Here is a 23,894-nt window from a genome sequence, read left to right as displayed (position 1 = left end):
AGAAAGGTGTGTCCAAACATTTGGTCTGTACTGTATATTGGTTTATTATAAACTTAATTCTTGTGTAACCAGAAATGAGGGTCAGAGGGAGCCACATTTTAGCTGTGACAGCTGAATAAGTTCAAGATCAGAGAGTTTAGTAGTAGGGGACATGTAAATCTGTACAGCTTGAGATGTATGCATATTAGAACTCTGCATATCATTTCCTGTAGAAGGAGTTGAACTTTATTTTCTTTCCTCCAAGTGTTTCTCTAAAATGGGTCAGCAGATGTTATAAAGGGGGGAGAGGAGGAGGAGAAAACAGCCAAGGCAAACTGCAGTGTGGGCTGAATAAAGAGAGAGAGAAGAGTGGGAGGGTGAGAGAGCAAAGTAGACTGCATCTCCTTTATATTCAGATGTTACATGTGTTTGACAAGAAAAATCTGTTTTTGATCTTGCATGTTCTTCATGCCAATGATCACATGTTCGGGATTGCTGAACATGTGATCATTTGATTATTTGCGTTGTGCTAAACATGATATACACAGTCGCTGCATGCATACATGTTTGGCTGTCATCTTGCTCTGTGTCTAAGCAAGATGACATGCTGGGAACATTCAGTTTTTTATCAGTCCGAAGATTAGAAAAAAACAAAACAGCAACCCACAGGTCTTCATTATTCTGCCATCTGTGACAATTTGATCTTTCAGTGTCAGGTAGAACAACCTTGTTCCGGGTTCTGGAACAATAAAGAAAGGTGTTGCATCCGCTGTTCATTGATGGCTATTATCTTTTGTTGTTAAGGCTGTAAAACCTGCCTCAGAAAAGCGAAGACGCTCGAAAAACCAGCTTCATGAATATGTTCTTTGGCTAAGATTATTCATTTTCACCACTTCTTTTTTCTCTTATTCATTAAGTGTTATTTCATTTCGGAGACATGCAAATAATCTAAACATGAACTACAGAAGACCGATTTAATAAAACAAAATCTCCTCTCCTAATATTCAGATGTTTTGCTTGTCTTCCAGGTTCACACAACAGGCCAAACCAGTGTCCAGTCAATGAACACAGCTGCTTGGACCTGGATGTCTGCATCCATATGAGCAAACTGTGTGATGGCGTTTCTGATTGTTCGGATGGCTGGGATGAGGGACCTCACTGCAGAGGTAAAAACCACTCTCACATTACCCTCCATCTTGTCATGGTTTTATGATGATCACGCAACCAGAGATCCTCGATTATGCCTTTTGTTTTAAAAAATGCATAAAACTAATCTAAAAAGTGCCACAGGCGTTTGTATTTAGCCCTCGTAAGTAATTTTGTCAAGATGTGAATACTTATGCAGGGGAATTGTTTCAGCACAGGAATAAAATAAGTACTGGTAGATGTGGATCTACATTTAAATAAATCTCTATTTAACTGAGATCTTTAATCTCAGTTAAATAAAGTTTTCTGGCTTTTAAAATTGCAGGTGATTTTTATTTTTTTTAATTTTTTTTTGTGGGGTAAAAATAACTTCATAAAGCAGCTCAGCCATGCTGCTGTCTTCCTTGATCCTGCCGGATAGCAAACACCCAAATGCAGCTGAAGAACTCCCATAAGATATTGTATTATTATTTAGGAACACCACAAGAATGAAATAATCCATGCAGTACTATTTTGTTTCAGCTGATGGAGTCACTAATGTTTGTGTGCCTTTAGAGGATTGCTTTGTTTTCAGCAAGGTGGTCTTGTGGGAATTACTGGCAGAGAATGTTTTAGATTTGAGACATACAAACCTATTCTAGGAAAAAAATGTTTAATTAGAAAATAAGCCAAGGACACTTCTACAAAGTCCTTGAATAACAACTCTGACCCTGAATCAGGTCGTCTGTTCTAGTAAGTCTGACGCATTAATTCTCGCTTCTGTCACCTGTTGCTAAATTTTATAGAATTGAGGATTTTTTGCTTGCTGTCATTTAGAACTTTTTGACCTAATGGGGTTATCAATTGACTTTTTTATCTTCTCATCAACTTACAGCTTCATGTTCTGATTAAGGTTTTCATTTTTATTTTTACACTTTATTGTCTCCTCCTTTTTATTTGTTCTTTTAGTCCTCAGCACACCCATGAAAAAAAAAAATCTCCATGGGACCACCTTGCTTAAATAATGACTGAGTTAATCATGAACACAGAGTGGAGCCTTTAGAGACAATTAATCAGAACATTGAAGTGTTATTAGTTTAGGCCTGAAGAGCAGGAGCTGAGCACCGTTAGGCTGATAAGACCGTAAAGAGTAGGTGCATGTGTTGTCGCACAGCGGTCATCACTGTCAAGTGAGCGTTTTACACAGCAGCGATGAAGTCATCAAGTCCCAGCTTGCACTGGCTGTCCCCGAGGTGATGAGTCCAGCTGGTTTCCAGTAAAGGACAATGGTTAACCCTTTAAATGTTCATCTGCTTGTCGCTGCCTACATGCACAGTCATGTGCATGCAGAGGAACAGTCGCACTGTGATGTCCTTGCTTACACACAGGCAACGTGTGTCAGGCGGCTGTTTGTGAGCCTGCCGTATTTTGGGGAAACTCTTTTACAGGCACCCTAGTGTTTGCTTGTACAAACTGTTGGGCTGTGCGAGTATACCTGGCAGCTGATTTCTGAAAGCGCACTTTGTTGTTATACCGAAGTAATTCTGCCAATGTTGTTGACAAGGCTGGTTAAAAGGGTTAAGTGTGACGTTGATACGGCTAAAATAAATCAGGCTTTGTGAAGACACTGGGATATTGTGGTTGGTGTTGCTACCGAGGTTTAGTCACAGCCAAGCTTCTCAAACTTCATGTTTAGAGGTCCATTTGATTAATAATAATCAAAATTATTATTATGGACTGGTGGAACTGCTGTGTGTTTTCCTGCATTACGGTTTTTTTCTGTCCTGGTTAGTTGAACTCGAACTTAGTGTAGCCCAAAAACAAGGTAGAAATTGAGTCTTGGTCTAGATCTAAACCAAGACTTTAAAAATCTTTCAAATATTGCATTCAGGCTGATATTTTTCTTTATTTTTGTTGTTCAAATTAAATATAAAAACCCAGGTGTTTATCAAGTCCGTTGAATGTCACATTCCAACGTTATTTTACTATTTTCAACATTTTCATTTATTCACAATGTCAAATTTATATTTTGTGTGTTCTTTTGGCAGCAAGGGCTTTAATAAAGGACTATTCTGGTCTCTGTAATAAAATTTGTGGAGAGCCACTGTCATTCAAATCATTTAAGGTAAACCACTCAATCTAGTGAAACACTAAATTCTCCTCTTTGACTTTATATCTTTGAAAATCGTATAGTGAAAACATTAATGTGGTTAATACAGTGTTTGTATTTACAAGGTCTGTTTCAGTTTATGTGGTTCTAACTGACAGCAGTGAGGTTTTTTTCCTGCTTTCCTAATAGATAGTATCTTTCTTGTGAGCTGTTACTGACACACCAGAAACTGAAGTATCAGGCCATGGTGGCACTCTTAAACGTTTTACTTTGCATCGATTATTTTTTTCCCCTCTGTCTTTTCAGTAGATCTTCGATTATGGCAGAGGCCTCATGCAGGTTTATGTGTGCACTCTCACCAGCTATGACATGAGGATTTTGAAGCTGCCTGTGCATAGACAGATATTATCAACTTTATTCACAAGTAGGTCTCGACCTGAATTAGTTTATTGGCTGCTGTTAGCTGAGCTGTCTTGCTTGATAAGACATATTTTATTGCCACTCTTTACGCAGAGATATTACAGTTTTACGAGTGATAGTGTACTTTTCAACAGGGAAAAAACTTGAGCATTACATTTGGTCCATAATTTAAGCTACAATTTGTTTGGGAAAGTCCAAACTTTATTTGTTTAGGTTTTTGTTATATGTGTTTTTAGCTGCTTTTGCTGTTTGGGACTGAATGTGGTCACTGTTTGCTCATTACTCAAGCTGCCGCCCTGCATGTTTACAAATGGTTACTTTGACCCCTTTTTGATTATGAAGCCTTTAAACGGTTCCCAGTAAGTACGTGCACTGTTGGTGTGCTTTCCTACACTCAGATACTTGAAACTTATTACAGCAACAGTCTTTAACTTAGAAGATGCCAGTCATACACACACCCATCATCGGTATAAATATTATTAATTTAACACAAGTGAAAATGTTCTTTTATGCAGAAGTAAAAAATAACATAAATGTCCTTCAGCAAGTTGCAGAGGAACCACACACCTTACATTGCCTTTAATTACACTCTGGCATAGTTATCACATAGATATGACCACTTTTTCTTTGAAAAATGCTGAAGTCCATTTAAATTAGTCGGTTTCCCGCCACTTATTTGTCTTTTAAGCAAAGTCTATACATTTTCAATAAAGCTGAAAATGCACAGCCATTTCAAAAGCTTAATGTTAGTCAACTTCATCCGTTCCAAAACCATTTTTGTCATCTTGATGATCGTTCTGACAAAACTTCTAATTACATTACAGGAAGCCAAAAAAAATTATTTCACTGATACCATTTCTAAGAAGGTTGCCAAAATATACAACCTCAAACATGCCAGTGCCTTGTTGACGGCTGCTAAAAACATTTTTCTAAATGTCTACTTGTGGAGACGTTTAACAAAATATCAGTGTGCCTTTAAATATTATTTTGAACTTGTTTAGAGAACATCCAACTGTAGTTAATTTTGTTTTTCTCTCCCTTGCCTCCCCCCCAAAACAACAAAAACCAGAAAAACTGTTCACCTCACAGATGAACTGATGACTCGCCGTATAATCTAATCTGAGTGGCAGCCAAAAAGAGATTTGTCTTTTGATTCATGCTTGAAGTAGAAATGAGGTAATGTGATGAAACACTCCATGACATGTGTAAGCTCCCTTTAGGAAGCCTGAAAAAGGAAAAGGCATGTCTGCACTAGTTTCTAAACAGAGGAGAAAGCAAGGAATGCTGTGCAGACTTTAACATGATTGAATAATCTGTTGTTACATTTGGGATTTTGTTCAGTTTTTGCCTTCAGTTACTCACAGCAAAAATGCATTGATGAACTAAAATTAGTTAAGTTGATTGAGTATGACAATCAATTGGATCCAATGATCTAGAGTAACTTTTGACAGGGCAGTAAAGAAGTGTGATCCTAGTTGGCACGTACTCTATGTCCAGGTCTGGCTCTCCTTGGATGATGTTTCAACCCTCTCTGTGATATTATAGATTCTTATGAGTTGCAGCTGCCCAACATTGTTGGGAATTAGAGGAAAATGCAATATTTGTTCTGTCAGATTTAGTTTTTGGATGTTGGCTCACTTATCTAAATAAGTACTGTCGGCTTGTTGTTGGCCTGTGATGGACTGGCGGCTTGGATAGGACGTGCCCCACCTGTTGCCCTTGGAAAGGATAAGCAAAGATACACAGAGTATATATGAATAGTTGTTCAGGTGTTTCAGCATCTTGTCTTAAACCAATATGATGCCATTTGCCCTAAGTAAGGTCAGCAAACTGCTTCTGTTTGCTGTTCAGCAAACAGCATGAAAGCGCATAAATGTTTTCATCCATGCAGTAACAGGATGAGTGGCTGTAGTTCTTTATTCTGTCTCTGGAATGTCTTTGATTCATCCATTAACCCTTTAGCAAACATCCAGAATCTTTCCATTGGCCTGAGGTTGTCTAACTTTTTCTAAATCTTTCTTTCCACGTCCTTATAACATCTTCTATTTCTGCCCTTTTTCAGTTTGCTAGTTGTCCTTTCCTGCTCTTGCCTCAAGCTTTTGTTTTTTTCTGTAGCTTTTGAACTACCTGGTCAGACATAGGCATTCCCAGATTCTTGTGTCTTAATCTGATTTCATTTTCACAAAAGAAGTCCCAAGCCTAAGATAAAATGTTGATCAAGGTTTCTCAAGTGTGATGGATTACAGAAGGGAAAGTTTGTCAAGAGCAGTATTTTTGTTTGTGGGGCTATAATTCCTGTCAATAGTCATGCACTAATCTAGAAATGAAAGAATAACTGGTTCTTATCGTCACTTTCATCGTTATCACAATAGTATCACAAAATATCTGGATAAATATTTAAGTACATATCGCCCACCCTTTCTGTCAAGTATAATATTTTGTACCAAGGATTTTGTTTTCAGAATACCAAACATATTAGGGATGGTTTGGGTTTGTAATATTAAACTATGGTATTTGTTCATATTGCCCACCCATAGCTAGACACTAGGGTACAAAGTGGAACACAATGACCCTGGACAGAGGTACACAGTGTGAGTATTTTAGCTCTCGAATTGCCTGTGGTCTCTCCCAGTGTGAGGCTCAGTGAATGGATTCGATGTGGGCCACAGTGTGAGCTGGGGGACTCTTTCTTTCAGATACGCCACAACAAAAGACTCATTATGACCCAGAGTGCCACAGGCTTTATGTAACAAGGGCCCTTCACTCGTCTACTCTTCACTCTTCACAGCTAGTTACTCTTTGCATGACCAGCTGCCATATATTTGTTGGTTATTGTGGTAAATAGTCATATTTTCTTGGTCGCCTATATTTCTACTTGTGTAAAAGGTGTTTAAATTTGGACATTTATTAAAAAATAGCATCCATTAATATACTCAATCATGTTTTTTGAACAGTTTTGTTGTTTTACCTTGGTAGTTTTGACATTAATATAAATAATGTTTTACAAAAAATAACTTCAAATACATAACTTCCCAGTCCAATGCTCCTAAGAACGGTCGTTAGAGGAATAATGAGAAGCACTGTTGTGATCACCTGCTGAAGGCACAGTGTCAGGAAAAAAATAGGAGCTTCTTAAAGAGACAGAGGCCCAATTTCAAGGCGTTGAATTGTGTATAAGTAATGTTTGATATATGCTGCGGATAAAATAGTTATTTGATTGTGCCTGGAAACTACATAATACCAGCGCTTCACGAACCACTGCTGTAGACATGATTTGTTTTCACCCAGTCTCATTTACCAGACGTCTTACAAAGGAAACAGCACAAAGTCCAGGGCATCTCAGGCTTTTGAGGGCTTTCAAAGCAACAACCTATAATAGGAAGCTGATCCTACTTATCTTAAAGCCTAGACATACATCTGCATGCACACCCACACCCTGCAGAGGCCACGATGAAAGGATGTTTGGATTCCTCTCCCTCATTTCCTGCCAAAAGATACATCATCCAGCTCTAAAAAAAGTAATCCATAATCTTTGCGACACCGGTTATGGCTGGATAGCATGTTTGTGTGGAAAAATTCATAGGAATCCTAACTACCTACGTTGACATTTAATTTTCTTTTATAGTGTTTAACTCTGGATTTCAATTTTCTTTCTTTGTAGAAAAAGCACCAGAATGTGCCGCCTTTGGGTGCGAGTTTCACTGCGGAGTAACTCATGACGGGCCGCGGTGCTACTGCAGAACCGGTTACGAGGTCGCTGCAGATGGAAAGAAGTGCAAAGGTAAGTGGTAATTTAGCAGATGTATTCAAGTGCAGCCTACCTAAGTCCAAAAGCAATCATCTGATTGCGTTTACTGTAAAAAACAACAAAAAAAACAAAAAACCTGATTGTTTTTGTTTGATTATTTTAGAAAAAAGGTAAATGTGAAACAAGATTTTATGAAACAGCATATTCTGTAATACCCGTTTTCCTGTGTTCTTTGCCTGGTAGATTTCAATGAGTGCAGTGTGTATGGGACATGCAGTCAAACGTGCACGAACACAGAAGGAAGCTACACCTGCAGCTGTGTTGAAGGCTATCTGCTGCAGCCAGATAACCGCTCTTGCAAAGCCAAAAATGGTGAGTAAAAATAATTTAAAAAAAGAGGCAGCATCCACCAGTATTTACTGTTTCTACTGGGATTAGAGAGGGTTTTCTGTCTGCTGTGAGAATGACTCATTTACAACAGTCACATCTGCGTGGCAACATTTAATGTTTTCTCCCATATGCTTTGCAAAATATTTGCTCAGAGCCAGTGGATCGTCTGCCTGTTCTGTTGATCGCCAATCTCCACGGCATCCGATGCACATCTCTGAGTGGCTCAGCGTCCCGACTGTCTGTCCCATACACCAATCAAACGATGGCGATGGACTTTGTATATGCTGAGGAGACGGTTTGCTGGATAGATGTGGGTGATTCCCCCGCTGCCACTCAGCTGAAGTGTACCAGTATTCAAGACCTGAAGGCGAACAGCACAAGCATCCGACCTGTCAACATCACCCTCAGCTTGCACCGTAAGTGTTTTTCTCTCTCTCTCTGGCAGAAAATGCAAAAAGCATATTCAAACATTTATGTTTTGTTTTTATTTTTTCCTGGTGACTTTTAATCTGCTCAGGAGTACAATTTCATTAAATTTTGTCACTTGTCACTTTGTCACTCAAAGTTATACCATTATAAATCTAGCAGGTAAAACTCTAAGCTGAGCTTTACTTTAAGGCTTGCCAGTAAAAAGCAACACCTTGACATACAACTTTGTCTTTGTCTTTACGCAATCTTCATGTTGCTGATTTATTGTGATATGAGGTCAGCTGTTTTCAAAATAGTGCATCAGACATCACCAGCCTTCAAATCTTGTCAAGGTTTCATTAGGATTTAGTTTTCTGCTTTATCCATTTACAAGATCAGCAAACGATCAATTGCAACACTGTTGCTGAAAATTGTGATAACAATACCGATTATTACAGATTTTCTGGATTTCTATACCATTCCAGCATGTCCCCACCACTTTCAGTTACCTTCAGTATCTCTGGTGGTTAAAGTATAAATACATTTCTAGCACTAAATGCCGCTGGTCCATCTGATTAGCCAAATTTATTACTGATATGTAGACTGTCATATCTAACAATTGAAATATCATACCCTGTCAAATATTGCATCCAAGCAGTGCTTTACATTTGCAATATTGCACAGACTGATATTGCAATGACGATTGTGATTTTGTTGTATGGCGTAGATCTGGCCCAAAGACAGTGGTTTTCTGCTGAACACTCTTCCATGCAGACCAGATTTATACAGTGTACAAGAAGTTATTGTTCTGCTGAATGCTCCGTCTGCATTGGGAGTATCAAACTCCATGGACCTCTTGGTTTGTGTTTCTTGGATTGTTTTCTCTTCCCAATCTGACAGTTTAGGTGGATATGCCTGGTTATGTCTGCAGTTGTGCAAACAGCTCGTGATATTTTATATAAACTCACTATGCTTTAAACTTATCCATTATTTTATCCTCATCTGTCTGCTGTGTTTCTTGGATTTCATGATTCTGTTACCTCACTATTGCTCTCGAACAAACCTCTAAGGCTTTCACAGAACAGTTGCATTTATGCTGAGATTAATTATCTACAGGTGAAATTGGTTGGAATGGATTTTTTTTTTAGGGATGCTGAATAAAAATGCACGCCATAGTTTAACTTATGAACATTTTGAAAATCGTGTAATTTTTCTTTAACTTCGTGCCCTTCTTTGTGTTTATTTACAATTTGTTTCTCAATAATTCATCACAGTTTGTGGATATATTGTGATAAAGTGTAAAAAAGATACATTGAATCTGGGTTTTTAGGGATTTTAAATATATTTCGCTTTAGTTTGTTTCAGAGGTCAGTTTAGTTCCAGTTGAAATAAGAGACGAGAAACTATTGTACAAAATATAAATAGTTTGTATGCTTTTATACATAATAAATCTTTTTATCAACTTATTATTTTTTTAAATAGCAGTTGTTGAGTGTAGGTTAAAATTTTTAATACATTTTGAGGCACAAATGTAAAAGCTCCTCTTCAGAAAAAAATATTGGAAGAATAACCTTTTTAGTATCTCCTTCTTTTCTTCTGCCTTTTCCGTTCAGGGGTCAACCCAGCAAATCCTCTGTCTCCATTTAGTCTTATTCTCTTCATTCTCCACCCTCCACTACATGTGGTTAATCACCTCATCTGTAGATCTCCATTTTGAGCTTTTTCTCTTGGCCTCCAGCCCTGTGGCTCTAGCATCCTCTGTCCAAACCATCTCCGTCTTTATCTCCAGAACATTCAGCATGAGCTGTCCCTTTACTATACTTATTCCTGATCCTATCCATCTTCATCACTCCCAAAGAGAACCTCAACGTCTTGACCGCTGGAACATCGAGTTCTGCCTCCCGTCTTTTCCTGATCTTTAAATCATACATCACTCTCACTTAACACCTTTGCGTTCAGTCTTCCTGGCGCCCTTTCATCACACCTGATAATTTTCTCTACCCATTCCACCTGCTTGCACGCGATTCTTCATCTCCTTTCCACCATCCAGACCTCAATCCCTAAACACTTAAAGTCTTCCGCCTCCTTTACTTCTACTCCGCGTAACGTCACCATTCCTCTGGTACTGCTCTCATTTACATGTATGAACCATTTGAGTTTGCAAAGTAAAGAAAAAAACTTTGATTTTGTAGTTCTAGCTCAGTTAGTCTATTCATCCTTGCCACCTCACACTAGATCTGATCTAGTGTGAGCTTAGATTTTTTTTTTTTCTCTAGAAAGCCATTTTTACTTTTATAAATCTTCCACAAGCTGGACACTTTGTCCCAGCAGATTTAGTGGCAAGATAATGCATGTTTGTTTATTGAGTAATGATGGCAAGGGAAACATCTGGCCTTTAGTTCACAAACACACACAGACACACACACGCCCACCCCCGCACGCCTACACACGCACGCCTACACACGCACTCTCTAATCACTAACACCCACACGCACAAGCTGTCCAAAAGACACAGCTTATGATTGCTCATGTTTTCGAGAGTTAGTCATATAATGCTGACAAGAATTATGTTTTATAACAGACCAAAGTTTTATGTTTTATCCTCTTGGCTTACGGCGTGGATATTATATAAGAATGAGTTTAGAAATGTAGTCAAAACATGGAGAGCAGGGGTGTGGGTTTATACACATTTCTCTGTGAACAAACACATGGGAAGTCTCTCTTGAAAATTAGCCTCAGGCGTAGAACAGCCAACATGTGAAAAAACATAAAAGTGGCGACTCTGTAACACGATAGAGGTTTTGTAGGCACATGTGAACATAAAGTTGTATAACTACTGTCTATTTGGGAAACTTCAAAGCAGGTCTCAGAGTTTTAACTCTCAACTTTCTCAATTGTAACTTACCATTTGTGTTGGACCTGTTGTTGTAATTACAAAGAAGGCTTACTGTAGTTACAGCTGATAACTGTAATCAGTCAGTTTTAATAAAACAGGAAGAAGCTTGAGAATTGAAACAAAATTAAAGAAACCATCTTTATTAAGTTTAACCAAAAAGATTGTTGTTGTTGTCTTCTTTACCACACGTTTTTTTGTTTTTTTTTTTAGTTTGCCATCCACTCCAGTAACAAACCTGGATGTCTTTAAGCCTGGTGTAGTCCGAGACTGAGCCTGAATATAACTTCTTAAACATCCACAAGCTGTTTTCCAGGACTGAATAACTATGGAAAAGCAAAAAAGTGAATTAAGTAAAAATCTGAATGTGTTTTTTATGTGATCATCAATCCATCTATTTATTTTTAAATCCCAGCCTTAACAGTAGACATAAAGTTTATTTTTTATTTAAATGGTAAATGTCATGTACTTATTTAGCTCTGAATCTAGTCCAGTAGACTAAATTCTCTTTACGTGATGCAAATCAGTCATTCACCCATTCATGCACACATATGCTTATAAAAAGAAAGCGCAAATAATAGCAATGTCTTTTTGTAGAGAATTGACTGCAGCCTTTGTAGAGAAATCTATTTGGATATGTACTCCGAACCAGGAATGGTGGAATTGGGATGCGATGCGCTTCAGTGACACAGACTTATTTCATAAGTTCATAATAATAAATTTTGCTTTGAAAGCAACTCAATGCATATCCAAATTAGTACCTCACATGGAAGTGGCTCAGATGAGATTATTTTGTGGGGGTGAAAAGATCAGAATTGTCTTGAAAAAGTCAGATATGGGTTGCGTAAGAGCAAAAAAAAGCGGATTTGGGTCTCATTTGCCTGCTGCTACACTGTTGCTAAAGTTGATGGGATGAGTGGAGGAGCTGTGAAAGACTTCAACAAAGTTTAAAACCCGATAAGATGAAGGGAGAAGAAGAAAGTAGTGATTTGCTGTCTCTTGGCGGCTGTATGTAAGAGTATGAGTAGTCATGAAGATGCTGCTTATATTCCCCTCTATATTCCTGAATCCACCTCAGGTTGTATCCTGTTTGTGTCCAGTTTAATACTCAGACACACTCATTTTAACCCAATTACTTTTGACCCTTTGTTTTTATTACTAGCATGACTTTGAGCAGTGGAACATTTTTCTGTCTTGTATGGTTTCTGAAAGCATGAGACAGCAGGGCAGATAAGCAGATGAGGGATCCAGATGCAGCTTTGCTCTGTCTGCATGCGATCCTCTGACTGGGAAGATAAAAATGAGCAGGAGCTAACCATCCCATCCTTCCCACCCTTTGCACACAACTTGATAAGAGACAGATGGGGGTGATTGCAGCTGTGAACTCTGCTTTCATTGCATTGCGTATTTTAGGAATACCGAGAGTTTTTAGGCGACACATGTTCAGATCTTCGTTGCGGTTTTGGAGTAAAAGTCCAAAACAAATCAAGTTGGTAAATTAGTCCACAGACATGTGGCTTCCTTGTCTGCATGTCAAGCTAAAAATGCATGATGTTGTCTCTCATCTTCGTGTTGACAGCACTTTATAGATACTTCTTGGTGTTTTTGATCAGAGGAGTTCACTGTTTTCCTCGTAGATGGTTGCGCAGATTGTAGACTTGATAAAACACAATAGACCTACGTACTTTCATCTGAAACAAAGGACTTGTTTTAGCCCCCTGTCTTGGATACTTCGGGATTCTCGTGAAGCTCTGACTTGCAGCAGCAGACTGCTGTCAAATTGCTGTCAAACTCTTTGAAAGGTTTTTCCTTCTGCTCAATTTTATTACATTTCAATATGCTTGCATACAAGTATTTGTAAGATTCTTGTGGGAGGGTTTCGATGACCATTTATAATAGAATCCTGTAGTTAATATAGAGTTAATTAAAGTCTATTCACATATTGAGACTAGAAACTAAAAACGGCAACACTATCTTTCACAGTTTTTAGGAGGATTTTTATTCTGCTACTTCTGTAGCATTACTTCTACTCCTGCTGTCAGACCTCTCTAATCCACCACCATATTTTTTTTCAGGAGGATATTTGCCAGTTTAGGTTGATTTCCTCTTAAATATGTCTCTTGACTATGCAAAACGATAACTCGTCGAGCTCCAAAGCAGAGCTGCTGAGAGGTCAGGAGGTTTTTGCACAGAGTAATTGGATCATTTTGGCAAAGAGAGGATCACAGAGGGCAAATGATAACCATTCTCTTTTGTTTTCTTGCTTTGCTCCAACATGCACTCAACAACAGCAATATGCAAATGAAGGAGATGGCATTAAAGTAGATATACTGCGGTGCTTGTATTGAACCATGAAAAACCAAATAGGCCATGTGAGCAAAATACCTGTGCTGCCTTATAAAGCGCGATTGCTGTTGGCAATAAGAACAGCTCAGTCTGTGAAATGTTTACTCACATAAGAGGGAGTCGGGAGGTGTTGCAGACAGGATAAGAAAATGAGTTGTAAGTGTAGGGTGGTTGGAGGGAAAGGGTGGCTCATTTATTTTCCCGACAAAGTTTCCACTTTCCAGAATTTGCATGGCTTTAGACTGGCTGGCTCTCTTTGGATAAGGGGGTCTGCAGAGTTGTTGCACAACGTAGTTAGCTGCTGGGTTGCACAACTTTCTCTCTACTCTGAATCTACTGACACGTGTGGAAGCACTTCCAGCTGGCCCCCTTGTGAAGAAGCAGGGTTTTAAAAGGAGATAACTGGAGTATCACTATCCCCTCCTCCCTCTAAGATGAGCTTTTCCATTTGTTCCTTTCTGCTGTTGCTGTTCCCTGCTAGTAAATCCATCTTACTGAAGGCACCAGAAGTCCACTCTGTGGTTTTCCTGTTTTCTCTCCCAACACTGTAACTTTAGGCATACTTTAACTCCCATGTTGAACTTGCATTTTGAAGCTCTTTGTATGTTTGGTAAGTGGTGTGGAGAGGTTCAGAATTGAGCCCAGATGTGTCTGCGCTCTGTTGCGTAACTTTAGGCTGCACGGTACCAGCGCAGGCATTTCTATAAAGAAAAAGAAAAAGTTTCTGACTCGCAGCAAGTTTCAGTTGATGAACTTATACTTTGCTCATCTGTGCTTCAGTAATCAGCCAGCCAGTGTGATTTATTTCTCAATTTAAACAGGTCAAACTCGTATTTTGTACAGAGTCTTTATACACAAATTGAAAAGATTTACTGTCATTATTTCTGTTCACTTTTGTTTTGAAAAAAAAAAAAAAGATAAATTCAGTTTTTATGTATATTAGAATATCACATAAGAGCTTCAGATTTAAAATTGAATTACAGAAGAAATACAAAACTTTGAGTGTGTTCATGTCTGAATATGTATGGTTGGCAGCTTGTTTCCTATTTAAAAAAGCCACAGTTTGCAACAAATCTCCATTCAATGCATTTCAAGTTCCCCTCTGTGAACTGTGGTAGCACCATTGCATCGCTGTCATGTTTGATTCTTTAAAGGATGAAGTATTATCGTTACTATGTCGAAAAGCCTTATTTATGCAGCTCCCACCTGAGATGTAAAGACAAAACCAAAATGGAAATGTATTCAGGAGAGAGCATGCATATTTTATGAGTCTAAGAATTCAGAGAAGATTAAAGAGCAAAAATGTAGCAGTGTAGGAATTGTCCCATGTAATCAACTCTCATCCCAAATTCATGTCTCAGGATCCGGTGAATGTGACACAAATCATCCAAATAATTAAAGACTTAAAAATGTGTTTTAATAGGAATGAAAATGATTCAGTTTTTTTTAATGATTTGCCATGATCTAAATATTTTTCAGAGATCAGTATCAGTCGGTTTTGGTCAGCTCTGCTCTGCAGGTCGGATACTGAAAAAAAAATAATTCAACTTATTAAATGGATTAAAACTGAAAAGTGCTTCTGTTTTTGTTCTTTAAAGAAATCGGCCTACAAATTTTACTTTGATGCATTCGCATTTTGAATCAAATCTGCAGGAGGTTAAGAACATGCTTCGATGATGAATGATAATGTTGTGACTGTAAAGTCAACCTATTAATGTTGTTCTTTAGCTAAAGGTTCTTGTTCTCTCAATGGATCACTGTGTGAGATGTGTATCTATCTGCAAAGACTGTACAACAGTGATGGTGGTGGAGCATTTGTAGTTTGATTTTCTTCTTTTTTGCCTTTTATTTAAAAAAAAAACTTCACCTAAGCATTCTTTTCCCAAATGAGCATGTGATGCTTGCCATATGTGAAAGAAATCCCAGTTTTGACTCTTTTGGAGAGTACTGAGTTACTGCACAAGCCTGCTTCCAGGAGTTTCATCCCACACTCAAACTGTAACTTTATATTTTAAATTTCCTTCCCCATGCTGGGGATGGAAAAACAGGAATGTTGAGAAAACACATAAATTAGCTGCTTTTCTTTTGTGTTCGAAAGTTGTAAGGAGTCATAAACAACAGGACATTCCTGGTTTTTGTCCCAGATTTATGACTGCTTACATGACACAGTCTTTTTTAAATGACAATCTTAATGTGCATTCCTCCTCTCTCTCCTTCCCTCCCTTCACTTATCAGATGTGGAGCAGATGGCAATCGACTGGCTGACTGGAAACTTTTACTTTGTCGATGACGTGGATGACCGCGTGTTTGTGTGCAACAAGAACGGCCAGACTTGTGTGACCCTGCTGGACCAAGAGCTGCATAACCCAAAGGGCATAGCCCTGGACCCGGCCATGGGGTTTGTATATTACGCCTCAGTCCTACTGACCTTGTGTTGCCTTCTTATCCCAAGTGCTGCTTAAGCAATACTTGGTAGGGAAATGCTGTCTTATGATCAGACGAGGTGCTGACCAAGCAGGCAGGCAGAAATCAAAGCACTTTTTTCAGACAGAATCACTTCACAGCTTCCAACTTTAGGTTTCTGGGGTTAACCAGATTGCATGATTCAGTTCCTTTTTTTTTCTCCAAATGTTCTCCGTTTACCCGTCAGGGACCTTGATTTTTTTTTCCAACCTCTTCAACCTGCTGCTCCTCCGATGCAGGAAACTGTTCTTCACGGACTACGGCTCCATGCCCAGGGTGGAGCGTTGCGACATGGACGGCCAGAACCGCACCAAGTTGGTGGACAGCAAGATCGTCTTCCCTCACGGTATCACCCTGGACCTGGTGAACCGGCTGGTGTACTGGGCTGATGCATACCTGGACTACATCGAAGTGGTGGACTATGAGGGCAAGAACCGACACACCATCATTCAGGGTCTGCTGGTGAGGCTATAGGGAAGAGGGTGTGGATACCTGTTCACTGTAAAAAAAAAAGAAAAAAATACTGATCCACAGCGACAGATGTTCTCAGAACCACCACATGCAGAATATCCTTCACATCAGTAGCAGTAAACATTTGCTTGCTGACACTGTTCTCCTTGTGACCTCCTGCGGATCTATGCCCTTTCAGCCCTTTTTATGTCTCCATGAGCGTCGGTTTTTACAGCTAATGTCTCTCTAAGCTATTTACTCTGGCGACACTTAAATCTAACTTATCCAGAAGCAATAATCTTATTGAAAGGTAAATTAGGTTTTATTTTTCCTAACTTGTGTAGATCTAAAATTTAAGTTATTAGGGTTTTAGTTAGTCTTGAGTTTAATTGACTGAAAGTTGCAGAAATCCTCCAAGCTCACTTAGTGCCTGCGTCCACTTTGCTATCCCTCTACCTTACAGATCGAGCACCTTTATGGACTGACTGTATTTGAGAACTACCTCTATGCAACAAATTCAGAAGAAGGCAACCTCAACCCAAAGACAAGTGTGATCCGGGTGAACCGCTTCAACAGTTCCGACTTCCAGGTGGTGACCCGCTTGGATCGGGGAGCCGCGCTCCACGTGTACCACCAGAGACGCCAACCTCAAGGTGCGCAGCGTGGCAAAAAGTCTCGTGTCAAACTGCTATCAGCAACACATATTGCAAGAAGTCGTGTTGTTTAAAAGCACAGACACTGAGAAATGTCTTGGCACTGCTGGTGAAAATGTTTCTTAATGTATCTTTTAATTGCCACAGCACATTTTTAGACTGAGGATGTTTTTTTAAATTCAGCCCTTAATTTGAGTACATCAAGTCTGGAAAAAAATTCCATATTTGGAAAAAAATGTAATAAATTTAGTAGATGTGTAATAATTGCTACTTTAAGCAATACAGTTTAGAAAGATTACCTTTTATTTAGAAACCCACAACTTTGTTTCTCTTTAAGTGTGACTAGACACAAAGGCCCATTTCTTTTATACTCTGATAACGAGGCAGGATGAAAAGTAAGATTCATCTTGCAAACATACGCCAACATACTGATGCAAAAGGTAAAGAAAAAAAAAGTTCTCCCAAGTGTATAAAGTCTTGGGGTCAGACTTTGTATTACCAATTTGTGGCTGACCACATACCTGTTAATTGCTTGTGTGGGATGCCATTAAGAAAGTAGTTTCTGTCCTCGGATTTTGTATGTAAACTTGTGAATTTAACTAAATACTGGCAGGTCTTTAACTGAAACAAGGCACTTATTCAAATATTTTGCTTGTTAAAGTGCCTGGCATCATAGTTTTCTTTGAATTACCAGGATGTTTAAAATTAAATTCTGGAGGATTGTACTTAAAAATGGGGAAAAAAAATATTAGTGGAACTTAAATATGTGTAAATTAAAGGATCTTTATGCTTTATTAAAGAATAAAAAAGTCTTTTATTGAATGTCACTAACATTTTTTTCAATGTCAGTGCCTTAAAATGACTATTTTAATGTTTTTAACACAATTTTACCAGAGGTGCTAATTAATTTGGAAGCACATTATCACAGCGCTTAGCATTTCTCTTGTTCCTGCTCAGTGCGCAGCCATGCTTGTGCCCTGGATCAATTTGGAAAACCTGGAAGCTGCTCCGACATTTGTCTGCTGAGCAACAGCCACAAGACGCGTACCTGCCGCTGCCGCTCTGGATTCAGCCTCGGCAGTGACGGCAAGTCCTGCAAGAGTGAGCATCCTTTTCATCTTTCTTTGGAAAATTGCCTAAAATTTGTACAAGCTGTTCATTTCTTCCTAATTACTGCTTTTCCCTCGGCAGAACCAGAGCACGAGTTGTTCTTGGTGTACGGTAAGGGTCGCCCTGGAATCATCCGGGGCATGGACATGAACGCCAAGGTGCCTGATGAGTACATGATTCCCATTGAGAACCTGATGAATCCCCGAGCTCTGGACTTCCACGCCGCCAGTGAATTCATCTACTTTGCAGACGCCACAAGCTACATTATTGGCCGACAGAAGATTGACGGCACAGAGAGAGACACCATTCTAAAGGATGGTAACGCTCTACAATTTTACCTTCTCAAAGGATTCAGAAGCTATTTCTATTTTGTGACTTTTACATTCTTCTGATATGCATCCTTGGTTTGTCCTTACACGTCTTAATTAATTCTATCACTTTTCTTGCGCATCTCAGGTATTCACACAGTAGAGGGGATAGCAGTCGACTGGATAGGAGGAAATCTCTACTGGACCGATGACGGACCTAAGAAGACTATCAGTGTTGCCAGGTTAGAGAAGGCTTCACAAACTCGCAGGATTCTCATTGAGGGAAAAATGAGCCACCCCCGGGCTATTGTTGTGGACCCACAGCACGGGTAAGACCATCCGGGGCTTCCTAGTTCTCATAAAAGGTGCAGCTGTAATTTATGGGTGCATGAGCAACATGTGGTTCACAATCTCAGACACTAATCTGTGTTTGTGTGTAGCAAGCAGCCTCTGTTCAACTGATCCCTGTACAACTCTTTTCTTTTAGTTGTGTGATTCTCTAACAACGATTGTCACGTATCAAAGCTTGAGAACATTGCAAGAAGCATTTCCTAGCTCACTTGAAATGTGTTTCCTCCTCACCAGGTGGATGTACTGGACTGACTGGGAGGAGGACCCCACAGAAAGCAACAGAGGGAAAATTAAGAAAGCTTGGATGGACGGTTCACATCACCAAGTCTTCCTGACCAGCAAGACAGTGTTGTGGCCCAACGGCCTGAGTCTGGACATTCCTCAGGGCATCCTGTACTGGGTGGATGCTTACTATGACAGAATCGAGATGGTTTTCCTTAACACCACAGAGAGAAAGGTTTGGGAATGTTCTCATAATAAGCCGTGTTTACCGTATCGTGGTATTATCAACAACAACAAAAAATGATGGCTATCTAAAATAATTAGAAACATGCAAAACTTTTAAACCGCTCATAACATCTATAGGGTTATTTCTGAATATTGTGATGACAGCCAATTGCAAGTATTTCAAATGTTCCAGACTCTTTTCTTCCTTTTCGTTTATGGAAATGTCCCCGGCTCTCTTTCTGATCATCAGGATCTCAGGCACTGAAGTAAACAGCCAGTGTGGACAAATAGGATATTGTACTTTTTACTGCCTTGCATGCAATATTTGCATGTCAATAATACACAAATGTTGCCTCCAGGCATTCTGTTGTGGTTGTGGTATTGCAGACATGAATATTAAGGTGATGATATGTAGTGAAACGCTCTTTACTTTGGCTGCTTTATGACATTTTTTTTTACTTATTTTTGAGTCGCTTTTACTAGTACAAACATAAAGTAAATCATAAAGTTGCTGGTCCGTGCTTATTTTTGTCTTGATGTGAAGAAGTGATTTGCCTCCCTGATTTAACAGGTCGTCTATGAGGGCCAGGAGCTTAACCATGCATTCGGCTTGTGCCATCATGGAAAGTTTCTGTTTTGGAACGAGTACCGCGGCGGGAGCATCTACAAGCTGGACCAGGAAACCAAAACCGTCACTTTGCTGCGCAACGAGAGGCCTCCTATATTTGAGATCAGAGTGTACGACGCTCACCTACAGCAGGGTACGTCACGCTTTCGAACTTTAATTTGAGCTTGTTTAAATGACACGGTAACAATTTTCTTGCCCCCGCTTTTTTTTTTGTTTGTTTTGTTTTTCTTTCAATGCAGGCACCAATAAATGCAGAATAAACAACGGCGGCTGCAGCAGTCTGTGCCTCGCCATTCCTTACGGCAGGTCCTGCGGCTGTGCCGACGATCAAATCCTTGACGTCGACAACGTCACCTGCAAAGGTACTTGGCTGCTTCCCTGGACAATGAATTTTTCTTAGGGCTGGCTTGCTTGCGGCAGCTGTGGAAAATTTATTAATCAGCAGGAGTTGAGGTTAGGAATTTCTGGCTGGTTTTTTGGCTTGCGAGTTCGACTTTTCCAAGTATTTTTCTGAAAATATTACACACATTCACCAGTCAGACACGTACTTCCTCTACAAAGTGTCTCAAAGATCAAATTAATGCGTATCAATCACTTTTTTTTGTGATGTAATTAAGGATAACTACAGTTTAACTGCATAACATGTAAAAGGAAGAGTTTTTCCAACGCAAAAGAAAACTAGTTGGTGCACCCTTGGCTTTAAAGAAACACATACAAGAGATAATATCTGGGAAATGTTTAAAACCGGTCTTAAATTTCAAAGATAAAAAGTCTTTGTTTAGTTTTAGTGCTCACTTCACGTCTTTGCGAATTATTTGTGTCCCGCTTCCACCCTGATCTCATCTCCAGCCAACCCCTCCTACGTTCCCCCGCCCCAGTGCCAGCCGGGAGAGTTCGCCTGCAAGAACAACCGCTGCATCCAAGAGCGCTGGAAATGCGACGGGGACAACGATTGTCTGGACAACAGCGACGAGGCCCCTGACCTCTGCCGTAAGCGTGTGGCATTGTCATGGATACAAAGCAACACACGGATAAACAGAATTATGTTTAATGGCTCCAGCTAACACAAACTGACAGAGCACGTAACAAAGTTTCCAGGATTTGTCTCTTTCCGTGCAGGGTGATGTGTTTTTTTTTTTGTTTTGTTTTGTTTTTTTAAGGCGCCAACTTTTGTCCTCATTAACTGAGTCCAACAAGAAAGAGCTCATAATTATCCTGGATCTTTTCCTTGCTATCTGTTTAAGAACAGGGTTCAGTCTGGGATAGTGTGGAAAAATACCTGATTAATTTGATTTCAGGTCTGGAGAAGTTAGGGGAAAAAAAAGGGTTTGGAGAAGTAATTGCATTTCCAGACTTTATTCCCTTTCCATTGTCTGAATGTTCTGTCCTTCCTTTTTTCGTAATTTCTTCCTTGCTTTTATTCTTGTTGGCATCCACCACTTTTCTTTCCTTTGATCATTCATACCTTCCTTTCTTGTCATCCTTCATACCTTTCTCTTTTTATCTCTTTCCGCCCTTTCCTTGTGTGCTTTATTTGCTTGTTTTCTTCCATGTTCTTTGTTACTTATTATCCATCCTTTACTCATTTTGGCTTGTTCTGCCTTATTACTTTGATTTGTTGCTCTATTTCTCCCTTTCCTTCTGTTCCTTCTTAATTGTTTCCTCTCCTGTGTCATATATCTCTTTCTTCTCTGCATGCTTTTTTCTTCTTTGTCTGTCCTTCCTTGTTTCTTCTCCCTCCTTTGTGTGATTCCTTCAAAGCATCCTTGTTTTCTTAAAAAAAAATTATCTTCCCTTCTTTCCTTTCACAGACTCTTTAAATAAAATCTGTGTAATGTAAATTAATGCAATTTTTTGTATTTTGTGGACTAAACAGTATATAACCAATGATTAATGCTATATGCCTGAAAATAAATTACGTTGCTCGAAGAGAATTTAAAGTTTTCTTTTGTGTATTTCTTCCTCCAGACCAACACACTTGTCCTGCAGACAGATTCAAATGCCAGAACAACCGCTGCATCCCGCTGCGGTGGCTTTGTGATGGCGACAACGACTGCGGCAATGATGAGGACGAATCCAACACCACCTGCTCTGGTACTTACAAGATGCACATACATACAGCCTCGTTTCTATTCAAAATATTCATTTGTTTATTTAGAAGATGTCCAGAAACTTATGTTATTACCTTTTAACTTTATTTTTATATTCCGGTATTTTGTTGTCTTTAAACATGCATTTTTGAGAGATAACATTTTCCCCTACTTAGACTACCCACAATTGCAAGAAAACATTACACAGTTACTCAGGCTCTCCTCTAGAAAAATGGCAAAGTACCAATTTTTCAATCCTCAACTGTTCATCAGTATTTTTATAGTGGAGTTAATGGTATGGATGAAACAGCAGTACATAGGTGAATATATTTTTAAATTTGTATTTTGTATGAAATTTTTAACCGGATTAAAAGTTTTGCCCTTAAAAAAATTCACGTCCCATCTTTATCTGCAAAAAATAAAATAATAATTGTTGCTTTAAGTATTATTTATGATAATATTCTATCCATATAAACTGTCAAATCCCACCCTACTCATGCTGGTGAGCCAGATTTACATACATACAGTACATGTGAGTACATCTCAGTTAATTAGAGTATTATTAAAAAGTTCAAAAGGTGAAGTTGTTTCTTCTTTATAGATTTATTGTGATATAGTTCAAGTGTGTACTTCTGTTAATTTTTATGATTATGACTTGTGTCGAATAACAAAAATTTGCTTGAAATTTTGCACTAGACCATCGTGGGAAAGACGTAAGACATTAAATTTGTCCAGAAGTTCGTCATTGACAGCACAGTAAAGGAGTCTGTGGTAATTTATTTATTTTTTCTTCTTGCCAGCTCGCACTTGCCCACCAAACCAGTTCCTCTGTGCCAGTTCGCGCTGCATCCCCGCCTCCTGGACATGTGACCTGGACGATGACTGTGGAGATCGTTCAGATGAGCCACTTTCCTGTGGTGAGCTCTTGCTGCAACTTTTATTCTTTTGTTTCCCGCTTGACCGTTTAACATTTTATAATAACACGGGATGCATTTTATCTCTTCTCTGTGTCTTCCTCACAGCCTATCCAACGTGCTTCCCTCTCACCCAGTTTACCTGCGCTAACGGCCGCTGCATAAATATCAACTGGCGCTGTGATAATGGTGAAGAGCTTTATCCTTCAACTCCCATAAAGCTTGAAAACGGCACTACGAGCAAAAAAACCCAACAAAGATAAACTCCCCTGTGCCTGATTTTTATGCAGACAATGACTGCGGGGATAACAGCGATGAAGCTGGCTGCAGCCACTCTTGCTCCAGTGTGCAGTTTAAATGCAACAGCGGTCGCTGCATCCCAGAGTACTGGACCTGTGATGGCGACAACGACTGTGGAGACTACAGTGACGAGACTCATGCCAACTGTACAATCCGGGGTAAGGAGTTGTACTGGTCTAACACACCCTAAAAAGTTTTGTCTTTTCATCGTCTCCACTCCTTAAAAGTGTTTGCTGATAAACGGGATGTTTGGCTCATACCTGATTAAAGCTCTAATCTCGTGGTGCTCTGTTTACTCATTGCTTTGTGCTTCAAAGATGAGATCTTTGTCCTCCTTTTGCTCTTTCCTGTGTTCGTCATGCTTCTCCCAGCTTGTTGTCTACTTACTTATTATCCACCAAAAGAACCGTCTTGTTGCTCTGTTCAGGATGTGATAAATCTTTGTGGTTAAACAACGGTTAAACTCGTTCATGGTCCCCTGCAGACTTCACAGATGCTATGACTACTGCAGAGATAGGACTTGCATGTTTACAGCTTGGTGGCTGCACAGCTTCAGTTTAACAGAGTGAGGCGGCAACGCAGCATTGATGCTCTCTTCCCTCTGCTGTTGGTGCGCCCCACAAACATGAGCTTCTGTGCGCTGCGCTGTGCGTACTGTTTGATCCATGCAGCGATGCGGCTCGCTGCTGTCAAGTCCCAGCATGCAGAGATGAGGCTCAGCAAGACCTGCTGCTCTAATGTGCAATCTGTGCTGTGCTCTG

The 23,894-nt window shown here is 39.5% G+C and overlaps 1 protein-coding gene across 2 annotated transcripts in view; it reads left to right on the top strand.

Annotated features, from left to right (window-relative positions):
- Window positions 1-23,894, top strand: part of lrp1ab (low density lipoprotein receptor-related protein 1Ab) — a 94,409-nt gene that overhangs the window by 29,817 nt on the left and 40,698 nt on the right. For both annotated transcript variants that reach the window (XM_028015730.1, XM_028015738.1), the window contains exons 3-20: window positions 1,008-1,145; window positions 7,296-7,415; window positions 7,626-7,754; window positions 7,925-8,188; window positions 15,655-15,817; window positions 16,122-16,344; window positions 16,796-16,985; window positions 17,943-18,086; window positions 18,177-18,413; window positions 18,552-18,732; window positions 18,989-19,211; window positions 19,773-19,962; window positions 20,069-20,191; window positions 20,679-20,819; window positions 21,798-21,923; window positions 22,720-22,836; window positions 22,942-23,022; window positions 23,124-23,291. In XM_028015730.1, coding sequence (XP_027871531.1) covers window positions 1,008-1,145; window positions 7,296-7,415; window positions 7,626-7,754; window positions 7,925-8,188; window positions 15,655-15,817; window positions 16,122-16,344; window positions 16,796-16,985; window positions 17,943-18,086; window positions 18,177-18,413; window positions 18,552-18,732; window positions 18,989-19,211; window positions 19,773-19,962; window positions 20,069-20,191; window positions 20,679-20,819; window positions 21,798-21,923; window positions 22,720-22,836; window positions 22,942-23,022; window positions 23,124-23,291 — 2,958 coding nt within the window. The remainder of the gene's footprint in view (window positions 1-1,007; window positions 1,146-7,295; window positions 7,416-7,625; window positions 7,755-7,924; window positions 8,189-15,654; window positions 15,818-16,121; window positions 16,345-16,795; window positions 16,986-17,942; window positions 18,087-18,176; window positions 18,414-18,551; window positions 18,733-18,988; window positions 19,212-19,772; window positions 19,963-20,068; window positions 20,192-20,678; window positions 20,820-21,797; window positions 21,924-22,719; window positions 22,837-22,941; window positions 23,023-23,123; window positions 23,292-23,894) is intronic.

The sequence above is a fragment of the Xiphophorus couchianus genome, chromosome 1 (genome assembly GCF_001444195.1).
Source record: "Xiphophorus couchianus chromosome 1, X_couchianus-1.0, whole genome shotgun sequence".
NCBI lineage: Eukaryota > Metazoa > Chordata > Actinopteri > Cyprinodontiformes > Poeciliidae > Xiphophorus > Xiphophorus couchianus.
This window is presented reverse-complemented; position numbering and strand designations above follow the sequence as displayed.